Genomic DNA, 11,765 nt, shown 5'->3' on the forward strand with positions numbered 1-11,765 from the left:
TTAGTTTGAATTCAGTCCAGACCATTGTCCTCTCTCTGAGGACTGCTAATAGTCCAAAATAGAAAAGTAGCCATTAACTCATTTCAAAGCAGAAGATATGATTTAACTCCAGTAAGAATTAAGTTTTTACTTGGATAGCAGTGAAAGGATTGGTCCAAGTCGGCATGGATTTATGAAGAGGAAATCCTGCCTGACTAATCTTCTGGAATTTTTTGAGGATGTGACAAGTAAAATAGACGAAGAAGAGCCAGTGGATGTAGTGTATCTGGACTTTCAGAAAGCCTTTGATAAGGTCCCACACAGAGATTAGTGGGCAAAATTAGAGCACATGGTATTGGGGTTAGGGTATTGAAATGGATAGAAAATTGGTTGGCAGACAGGAAACAAAGAGTAGGAATAAACGGGTCCCTGTCAGAATGGCAGGCAATGGCGAGTGGAGAGCCGCAAGGCTCGGTGCTGGGGCTGCAACTATTTACAATATATATAATGATTTAGATGATGGGATTCAAAGTAACACTAGCAAATTTGCAGATAACACAAAGCCGGGTGGCAGTGTGAACTGCGAAGAGGATGCAAGGAAGTTGCAGGGTGACTTGGACTGGTTGAGTGAGTGGGCAAATGCATGGCAGGTGCAGTATAATGTAGATAAATGTGAGGTTATCCACTTCAGCGGCAAGAACAAGGAGGCAGATTATTATCTCAATGGTGTCAGATTAGGAAAAAGGGAAGTGCAACAAGACCTGGGTGTCCTTGTACACCAGTCACTGAAAGTAAACATGCAGGTAAAGCAGGCAGTGAAGAAAGCTAATGGCATGTTGGCATTCATAACAAGAGGATTTGAGTATAGGAGTAAAGAGGTCCTTCTGCAGTAGTGCAGGGCCCTGGTGGGACCACATCTGGAGTATTGTGTGCAGTTTTGGTCTCCTAATTTGAGGACGGACATCCTTGCTATTGAGGGAGTGCAGCGTAGGTTCACAAGGTTAATTCCCAGGACGGCAGGACTGTCATATGTTGATAGAATGGAGCGGCTGGGCTTGAGTACTCTGGAATTTAGAATTATGAGAAGGGATCTTATTGAAGCATGTAAGATTATTAAGGGATTGGTCACACTAGAGGCAGGAAACATGTTCCCGATGTTGGGAGAGTCCAGGACCAGGGCCCACAGTTTAAGAATAAGGGGTAGGCCATTTAGAACGGAGATGAGGACAAACTTTTTCACACAGAGAATTGTGAATCTGCGGGATTCTCTGCCTCAGAAGGCAATGGAGGCCAATTCTCTGGATGCTTTCAAGAGAGAGTTAGATCGAGCTCATAAAGATAGCAGAGCGAAGGGATATGGTGAGAAGGCAGGAGCGGGGTACTGATTGTGGATGATCAGCCATAATCACATTGAATGTTGGTGCTGGCTCGAAGGGCCGAATGGCCTACTCCTGCACCTATTGTCTATTGTCTATTGAGAGGGAATCTAATAGAAACATATACAATTATGAAAGGACTGGGCAAGCTAGATGCAGGAAAAATGTTCCAATGTTGCGGGAGTCCAAACCAGGGGCCACAGTCTAAGAATAAAGGGGAGGCCATTTAAAACTGAATGAGAATTTATTTTTTCAGCCAGAAAGTTGTGAATTTGTGGAATACTCTGCCACAGAAGGCAGTTCACTGGATGAATTTAAGAGAGAGTTAGGTAGAGCTCTAGGGGCTAGTGGAATCAAGGGGTATGGGGAGAAGACAGGCACGGATTATTGATTGTGGATGATCAGCCATGATCACAATGAATGCCGGTGCTGGCTCGAAGGGCCGAATGGCCTCCTCCTGCATCTATTTTCTATGTTTCTAAGTTGTCCGTGACATTCATTGCTGCCATGTGACGAGTTGGATGTGAAATGGAAATAGTCTGCTAGCATAGTTGCTTGCTCATCCTGAATTCCATCATATTATTCTGTTAGTGTGGAAGGAGGTTTCCTGTATCAGATATGAGATACATATCTGATACGTTAATATAATTATAATATATAATATATAATTAATAATCTGATATCCGATATCTAAACGTTCCTTCTCTCCAGAAATACTGTCTGTCCCGCTGAGTTACTCGAGCATTTTGTGTCTATCTTCGGTGTAATTGCAGTTCCTACCAACACATTCAGAGTGGTTGGTGTCAAAGTGAAAGGAAATGAGAAAAACTGATTCCACTCATCAATTATTCTCTTTCATTTTATTGGTGCAATATTAAACAACAAAGCTTCAGGAATTCACGAGAATGGTTCACGATAAGTATTACTCACACTGACTAAAAGGATACACAGTATTTTAGTTCAGTATACGTTAGCATTTGGGACCTATGCCAGTGCTATACTATAGCATAATATTTTCATCGCAGACAAGCTTAAATTGTGTCTCAAGACAATTAATATATTGGCAGAAACGTTTGCAATTGTGTTACTCATTTTCCGCATGCTATTTTACTAGGAGAGGAACGTAATACAATACAAAACACATATTTCTTCTAATGGGGTGTCTTTTCTAGGCTGAAAGTCTAATAAATTATTTAATAGTCTTGGAGCGAGAGAGCAGATTAGATTTATTTGAATCATTCATGGGCTCCAGAGTATAAATTATGACGAGAAAGTAAACAGAATATAGTAAATGCACAGCAGTTTAGACAGTCATCTTAGTTAGGGGATCATTTGATTAAAAGTTTTAAAATATTATTAAAAGCTGATAGTAGATAAAGAGAAATTATTTTCAATGGTTGGAAAAACCTGGTTTTAAATTTGAACTTTGAGGATTTTTATCAATTAGAGGTGTTACGGTATATGTAGGTATGTTGCTAAGCCTACCTGAAGCGTCGTTGAAAATCTGCCCCAGCCCGTGTGTGTGATTTTGGCGCTGTTTTGAGGGGGCGGGTTTAAAACGCGATTTTTACTAGGCTGTTGCAATCGAAAATGTTCAGCCTAGTAAATCATTAACGAAAAATCGCTGAAAGACCCCGTCGCAAAAGGTAATATTAGTTTTTATGGCCTTGTATAATAGTTATAGTAGTTTAAAAATCACTCTCTAAACCCGCGACCTCTCGCAGCCCCAGGGTTTTATAAAGCAAACAATTAAAGGTATGTAGCTTATTTTTACATTAAAAAGGGCTTCTTAAGAACCCTATATACAAAGTTTTCTATAGCGAGTAGCTCATTTTGGGCTCTTTATATCCCGCAGTATTTTTCTGGGCATTTGAGAGCACAAATCTACCGCAATGTGAACGTTCTAAACCAGCGCGTTCACAGGAACCCACTAGAAAGCTGATTTAAAATGGACTTTAATTTACTGTAATTGAACACAAAATTCCTTCCATTTGGCCTATAAATGAATGTAAATGAGATTTCAAAATCATGTTTTATTGTGAATTATTTATGAATATTATTTGGACACTTGGGCTATTTAAAAATGTTAATCATTTATTAAGAAATGGATAGATGTTTAGATCTAGTAATTGAAGTTTGAAATTTGCTACACTTGGGTAACTAACTAATTATATGTTTTAATTTCAGGTCATCCAAGTAAGATTATTTTATATTTGTTTCAGAATGCTTCAATCTATGATAACTGAAAATTTCATTCAGTTCTCTTAATTTTTAAGAAGGTTATGGGCTTTTGACTGTCCACGATCACAGCTTTTTTGTAATGTCCATAGAAAATCAATAGGGAACAAGATGCTAATTTCCGAGTATGAAAATGTCCATAACCTTTTAAATACTTGAGATATGAAAGTGAATTAGGTGTCAAATTAAACTTCTTTTTATGCTTTATCTGATGTGATAAATTACAGACTTGATTTTTTAAATCTCAAAATGTTGTAACATTGCTAGTATATGGAACAAAAATGCATTCAAGGAGAAAGATCATAGATAAACCACAATCTCATTAAATGGCAGGACATATTCAAGAGACTATGTTCAATAAGTAAACATAAGTATTTAGAAAGTGGATCCATTGGTTTTAGCATCTATGCACAAATTATGCAGTAATATGATTTTGCCATATTACATGCGGCAATCTCTACTTCCCAGTGGCATTGGTTCACTCACAGCAATTCCTTCCTTTCATGGTGAGTCATGGTAGCCATAGGGTGTACTCCTTGTAGGTCTGACATCTGTCGCAGTGACGTGGCAAATGGGTGCTCTTCATGGAGCTCCCCATTTAGTTTAGTTTGGAGATACAGTGAGGAAACAGGCCCTTCAGCCCACCGAGCCGGCACTGGCCAGCGATCCCCGCACACTAACACTATCCTACACACACTAGGGACAATTTACATTAATACCAAGCCAATTAACCTACAAACCTGTACGTCTTTAGAGTGTGGGAGGAAACCAAAGATCTCGGAGAAAACCCACCCACAAACTCCATACAGACGAGCACTCGTAGTTAGGATCGAACCCAAGTCTCTGGCGCTATAAGGCAGCAACTCCACTACTGTGCCACCGTGCTGTCCTTTAATTGAATGATTCTTCATGTAAACCATTCTAACACTGTTTAGAGCACTCCTTTATTCAATTTCACATTTTTAACGACTAAGGTGGCGTAGTTAAGTGGCAAAATCAACAAATGGGAACTGATGGCCATGTAAAAGAGAATAGGAGAGAGAGTGGAAAGGAGAGAGAGAAGTGGGTCGCTGGGAATGCACTTTGGCGCATTAACCTGGATCCAATGACTGAAAAGCTGCCTCCTGCGTTGCGGAGACCACTAAACCAGAGTAAATAGTCTAAATCCATCCATATGAAATTGCCTTATATACCACTGACTGATATTAAAACAAGATACCAATAAATCTGTGCAAATATTTAATCTAAATTGTCACACAATATTTAACCCACAACGACCACATATTTCATCAGCATTATTGCAAACATAAGAACACTAGATTTTTTGTGGTTGAATGATTAAGGAGTTAAGAAACTAATTCTATTCCATCTGTTCCCGGTTCCCTCTAGTTCCCTGATATCAACAACATTTAAGATCAGGTTTCTGTCCAGCAGCAAAAAAGCCTCTGTTATCATAATAATAATAATGTGATCCAATAAACATTTTTTCTGAGGTTACTTTATTCCTTCCCGAAATGATTACGGGACATCTACCCAGCTGACAAGTATTATTACATAATATTTAGAAAAATCATCAGAAAATATACTTTATGGGAACAGAAGCAGTTATATTCAAGCAGTGCTCATATATTCCTTCACGTGCATATTTTCCATTGGGTTTCAGCAGGGCCACATAAATCATCTTTCAAGGAAAGAAAATGAATGTGTAAAACCTATACTCATCTTCTGCATAACCTATAGGCTGCCTCCAGTGATGTAGATTGAGGTTGGCATTATTTGATGTAAAGTATGTGGGATAATTCCTGTAAATCACTCAAAACAAATTTAGTATGTAATCTGAAACTATTTTGCCTGTGCACAAGCAGGAGTCAAAATTTTCGCTCTTTATCACTGCAATTTTAAAATGTTCACTGTAATATATACTTTAAGAAATTCCTCAGACTCAGACTAATCACTCGGGAACTTTGCAAACTTCATTTTGCTAATGATATTAATGCATTGGAATGCACTACTTGCAAGGATGATGGAAATGTACATAACAGAAAGTTGAATATGAACTTGAAACTTGCAGAATATTAGAAAAGAGCAGGAGATTGGGACTCCATGGATCGCCCTTTAAAAGAGCCAGCGCTGGCATGATGAGCCAATTGGCCTTCTGTATTCTATGATTAATGTAAGCAGAAAGCTGACTGTGTTTTTGGCTTGTTAACTGTTCTGTCTAACTGGCAACTGGATGTTGATTTGCAGAGCTCTATTTTCCTATTCAGGCAGCAGTATGAGTCAGATTTGTTGGGTAGTCTGTCATAATATAGCATATCTGTGGGATTACAGATCAACCCATGGATCATCTGGCATTGGATCCACATTTCATGTATGTCACAGAAAAGCAAAAATATCCCACTGTAATACCAATGTTTATGCACAATCGACAAGTCATGTTGGCAAGCGTGCATAAATCCTTATGTTTTTATGACTTTGTGACCAGTGGCATCCCAGTGAAAATAAGTTTTGAAAAAAGTGATGACTCAATCCCTCTTTTCAAATATACTTTCTTTCAGAAGAAGAGAGAACAGGGCCAAAGAAAATCTATTTCAAATCTCCACATTTACCGTAACCATCAGAATATTTGGCTTAAAGCTCACTTTGTGCAACATAGGAGTATCTTTGCAGAGCAAAATGCCCCTCCAGTGGAATGGTCAACACTGCAAATGAATTGAACGAGGAAAGAGGATAACTGCCTTTAAAATCTGTTTTTATCTTTTATTGTTACAAATGGCTTATTTTTCCTGATAGCTTCTGACGGAATCTTCGCAAGAGAAAAATAACAACTTTTTTCTCTTTTGTTTTCAGAAACAGTGGAACACGGACCGAACCGATTAACCAGGTTAGTGCATTTCAGAAAGTTCTACTTGTAGAAGTGAAAGTTGGGAACTTGAGGACTAAACTCCACTTCCTATTTCCTTAAAGTTATCCAAAGAACAAAGAAACTTCCAAAGATGAAACCTACTGGAAGGAAATTAACGCTGCCATGGCTTTAACAAATCTGGCACAGGCTAAAGGCAAAATACAAGGAACAACCAGCTGCATCATTCAGAAGTCTTCGCATATTTCCGAAATAAAGACTTTGAAAATTTCACCGTGTAAACCATTTTAAAAAAAGGTTTATGTAACAAGACTTTTCAGAAGCAAAAGCATTCCATGTATGTATATTAAACAAGTGCTGCAATCAAATGCTGACTCCTGGCTCTTGAGGCCAGTTTAGAATAAATCTTTTTTGATCTAATCTTATGTTTATTAATATATTTAGGATCTTGCAGCAGTTTTAAATCTTTGTAATTGCACACATTTCTGCTGTTGTTGGCCAGCTTATTATTTTTTAAATCAAGAACTGACTGTAAATTGTTAAAACGGTACAATTTCTATCAAAGTATTAACTTATTTTATATTACTCAAATTAATCTTTGACATCTCATGTTGATGTTGTCGGCATGAATATAAAGTAATATAAATAATATATCAATAGGCTACAAGTTGCACACTGAAGCATTTCTATCGCAGTGAAATTGTACTTTTGTATAACAAGATCAGTTCCATATTGTAAAGCTCAATTTTTGACAAACAAAGCAAAAAAGTCGACAACAGAGGAATGTACATTGTGGTCCTGAAAAAAAAAACATTGGGATTGTTTCGGCATGTCACTTTATTTTGATTGTACTCTGTTGATATTGCTTTGCCTCAGAGAACATGTTAAAAGCACATGAGAACTGGCAAGTCATACAGATCGAAACTGTGATCTAGTTATAAGCAGCTACCTATTGCACTCAGGATTCACTTGTGCCAAATTATTAGCCAACATTAAGCTGGAAGATTCCATATTTAAGACATGCTCAAACAATCACTTTCCATGATGAGCATATTCCAAATTAAAATATAAAATAATCCATTGGCCTAAGTTCTAAGAGCAGAATACTACTCTGCCATTTAATCATGGCTGATCTATCTTTCCATCTCAATCCCATTCTTCTGCCTTCCCCATAATGGTGGCGCAGCGGTAGAGTTGCTCCCTTACAGCGCCGGAGACCCAGGTTCGATCCTGACTACAGGTGCTGTCTGTACGGAGTTTGTGCGTTCTCCCCGTGAGCTGCATGGGTTTTCTCCGAGATCTTCGGTTTCCTCCCACACTCCAAAGACGTGCAGGTTTATAGGTTAATTGGCTTGGTATAAAATGTAAAAAAGTATAGGGTGGTGTTAATGTGCAGGGATTGCTCGTCAGCGCAGACCCGTTGGGCCGAAGGTCCTGTTTCTGCGCTATATCTCTAAACTAAACTAAAACCCCTCACACCCTTACTAACAACCCCTGATACCCTTACTAATCAAAAATCTGTCAATTTCTGCCTTAAAAATATCAATTGGCTTCCTCAGCCCTCTGTGGCAATACATTTCACAGATTCACCACCCTCTGACTAAAGAAATTCCTCCTCATCTCCTTCCTAAAGGTATGTCCTTTTATTGTGAGGCTCGGACTTATGCCTCAGATCCTAGGCATAAATTAGATTCAGTGAAGAAATAGTATTATTTTTTTTTAACAACCCAAGCACAATGGACTTAAAAACATGAAGAAATAGAAGGCTGATTATTATAGGATAACACCTTACAGGCAGTTTAACACACAATCTACTACATTAGGGTGGAATTTTTTCTAAGGTGGAGGTTTGCATATTTACAACCAAATCTCATGCTGATCTTATTAACAAAATATTAACCAAAGTGACATAACTGAAGATATTGGTGAACATAATCAAAGCCTAAAAAATGAGGTGAATTCACATCAAATATTCCTTTCAAATATTAAAATTGGAGTTTCAAGCCACAAGTGCAAGAACATGCAGTTGTGGAAGATTTTCAATATTTAATGTTTAATTCACCATGCTGAAATAAATAACTGGAAATAAAAATGCAATTCTCATAGAGCATAGTTTTTAATTATTTTCAAAGTAAATTTCTGCTTCCTGTTGAGCCTTATAATTAAATTTGAATTCGAATCTGCATGCGAACCATGAAATATCGAGATAAACTAGGAGTGGAACCATTATAATTCACTTGTAGTCAAAGGTTGATAGACACGCCTTAGTTACATGCATAACACCCATGTATTCCAATTACCTCAGCCATTTAGGTTGTTTCATGATTCTCTTGTTTTAAACTCCCTATGTTGCTGTGGAATTTGAATTTTCTCTGTTTGTGCTATATTGGTCTTCGAAGCATGCTGGTAATACTGTCTGCTTGGTGGTCAGATGGAATGCGTTGAGTACTTGTTTAGGTGTAAGATATGACATGAGAAAGCAATCTTACATCTCTTCAACCTACCTCAGCACATATTGGCAACTGGTGGAAAATATGCTTGAAGAGATGTGTGTATAGTCTTGCCGCTGACTGGATAGCATGCACCAAAAAAGCTTTTCACTGTACCTTGGAAAAGGTGACAATGAAATTAACCTAAACTAATCTAACCTTTCAAGCTTTCTTTGTGATTTAATTAGCAAGGTCCAATGCCAACATTACCTTTATCTGATATTCAGGAACCAAACAATTCCAAATTTCTAACATATCAAAGGAAATAATTCTATATGATTTTTAAACAATATTTCCTATTTTGAAATGTATCAAATCCAATGTAATATTTTAGGGCCATCCAGTGTAACTTCATTCTGAACCATGCCCTCTTCTTTGTGCAGTGAACATAATGTATTTTGGGATAATATTTGTACATATTTTTGTATCTTTTTTGCAAATTGTAATATGCCCTTAAGTGTAAAACACATAACTGACTTCTGATTTTGGCCTGTATAAAAGAAAGCTGCTTTAAAATAAAAGCTTTTTATGGTAGTGTGTTTTTTAATATATCTCAATCAAGTAAAGTATTATTTTCAATTGTTTGTATAGTTTTTAATTGTATTTAATGCTCTGTTGTGTTCATTACGCAGTTTATTGCAAATATTGTCATAAATTTATAAATTATCAAAATAATAAACACAGTGCATGACAATTATGATTCTTGAAACAATACATTTAACAATTTATCATATATTTACCTATATTTAATTATTTTAAAATTATTGTAACAATGGCTTGTCTTTCCATTGTCCATACATAGAAACATAGAAATATAGAACCATAGAAAATATGTGCAGGTGGAAGTCATTCGGCCCTTCGAGCCAGCACCACCATTCAATGCGGTCATGGCTAATTATTCACAATTGGTAACCTGTGCTTGCCTCCCCATACTCCTTGATTCAGCTTGCCCCAAGAGCTCTAACTCTCTTTTAAATTCATCCGCTGAATTGGCCTCCACTGTTTTCTGTGGCAGAGAATTCCACAAATTCACAATTCGCTGGGTGAAAAAGTTTTTTCTCATCAGCCCACGCACCAACCTGTCCAAATCACCCTGCAACCTCCTAGCATCCTCTTCGCAGTTCACACTGCCACCCAGCATTGAGTCATCTACAAATTTGCAAGTGTTACATAGCACAATCCCGTTGTTAAAATACCCTCAGAAAAATATTTATGAACTGTGGACAAATCACTCTATTAATTTCTCACTGTCATATAAGCTTGCATGCAGGACTGAAACACCAGCCCACTGAGATTGTACCGAACATCAAGCATTAATTTTTATAGTTATCGTACCTCAAATAATTTGATTCTTCCCAGATTTTCTTCAACTCTCCCTGACACATATCTGCACATTTAGGGCAGTTCACCTCCTGCCCAGATGTGAGAGGATACCAGAGCATCCAGACGAAATGCACGAGGTTACAAGGAGGACTTGGCGGCACGATGGCGCAGCAGTAGAGTTGCTGCCTTACACTGCCAGAGACACGGGTTTGATCATGATTATGGGTGTTTGGACAGGCTAGATGCAGGAAGATTACTCACGATGTTGGGGAAGTCCAGAACAAAGGCTCACAGTTTAAGAATAAGGGGGAAGTCTTTTAGGACCGAGATGAGAAAACATTTTTAACACAGTTGTGAATCTGTGGAATTCTCTGCCACAGAAGGTAGTTGAGGCCAGTTCATTGGCTATATTTAAGAGGGAGTTAGATGTGGCCCTTGTGGCTAAATGATTAATGGTCTTTAATAAAATTGTAAAATTGTCCCTAGTATTTAGGGTAGTACTAGTGGGGTGTATGGGGCGATCGCTGGTCAGCGCGGACTCGGTGGGCTGAAGGGCCTGTTTCCGCACTGTATCTTCGTTGCTTCAGGTGTGATAGAAATGGAGGGGCAAGAGGTGGAGGTGTTGCATTGCTTATCAGGGAAGATATTACAGCAGTGCTTTGGCAGGATAGATTAGAGGTCTCGTCTAGGGAGGCTATTTGGGTGGAACTGAGAAGTGGGAAAGGGGTAGCAACACTTATAGGGGTATATTATAGACCGCCTAATAGGGAACGAGAATTGGAAGAGCAAATATGTAAGGAGATAGCAGATATTAGTAGTAAGCACAAGGTAGTGATTGTGGGAGATTTCAATTTCCACACATAGACTGGGAAACACATTCTGTAAAAGGGCTGGATGGTTTGGAGTTTGTAAAATGTGTGCAGGATAGTTTTTGCAGCAATACATAGAGGTACCTACTAGAGAAGGGGCAGTGCTGGACCTCCTGTTAGGAAATGAGACGGGACAGGTGACGGAGGTATGCGTTGGGGAGCACTTTGGGTCCAGTGATCACAATACCATTAGTTTCAATATAATTATGGAGAAGGTCAGAACTGGACCTAGGGTTGAGATTTTTGATTGGAGAAAGGCTAACTTTGAGGAGATGCAAAAGGATTTAAAAGGAGAGAATTGGGACAGTTTGTTTTATGGGAAAGATGTAGAAGAGAAATGGAGGACATTTAAAGGTGAAATTTTAAGACTACAGAATCTTTATGTCCCTGTTCGGTTGAAAGGAAATAGTAAAAACTGGAAAGGGCCATGGTTTTCAAGGGAAATTGGATACTTGGTTCGGAAAAAGAGAGAGATCTATAATAATTATAGGCAGCATGGAGTGAATGAGGTGCTTGAGGAGTATAAAGAATGTAAAAAGAATCTTAAGAAAGAAATTAGAAAAGCTAAAAGAAGATATGTGGTTGCTTTGGCAAGTAAGGTGAAAGTAAATACAAAGGGTTTCTACAG

At 38.1% G+C, this 11,765-nt stretch overlaps 1 protein-coding gene across 4 annotated transcripts in view; it reads left to right on the top strand.

The window, feature by feature from the left end:
• The window catches only part of mkxa (mohawk homeobox a), a 42,556-nt gene extending 33,027 nt beyond the window's left edge, over nucleotides 1-9,529 (top strand). For 3 of the 4 annotated variants that reach the window (XM_055651918.1, XM_055651917.1, XM_055651914.1), the window contains exons 6-7: nucleotides 6,444-6,477; nucleotides 6,561-9,529. In XM_055651918.1, the coding sequence (XP_055507893.1) occupies nucleotides 6,444-6,477; nucleotides 6,561-6,747 (221 nt within the window). In that variant the 3' untranslated portion in view covers nucleotides 6,748-9,529. The remainder of the gene's footprint in view (nucleotides 1-6,443; nucleotides 6,478-6,560) is intronic. The other variant, XR_008725154.1, reaches the window with a different exon arrangement.
• The last annotated feature ends 2,236 nt before the right edge of the window (nucleotides 9,530-11,765 follow it).

Source organism: Leucoraja erinacea, chromosome 2, assembly GCF_028641065.1.
Source record: "Leucoraja erinacea ecotype New England chromosome 2, Leri_hhj_1, whole genome shotgun sequence".
Taxonomy (NCBI): Eukaryota; Metazoa; Chordata; class Chondrichthyes; order Rajiformes; family Rajidae; genus Leucoraja; species Leucoraja erinaceus.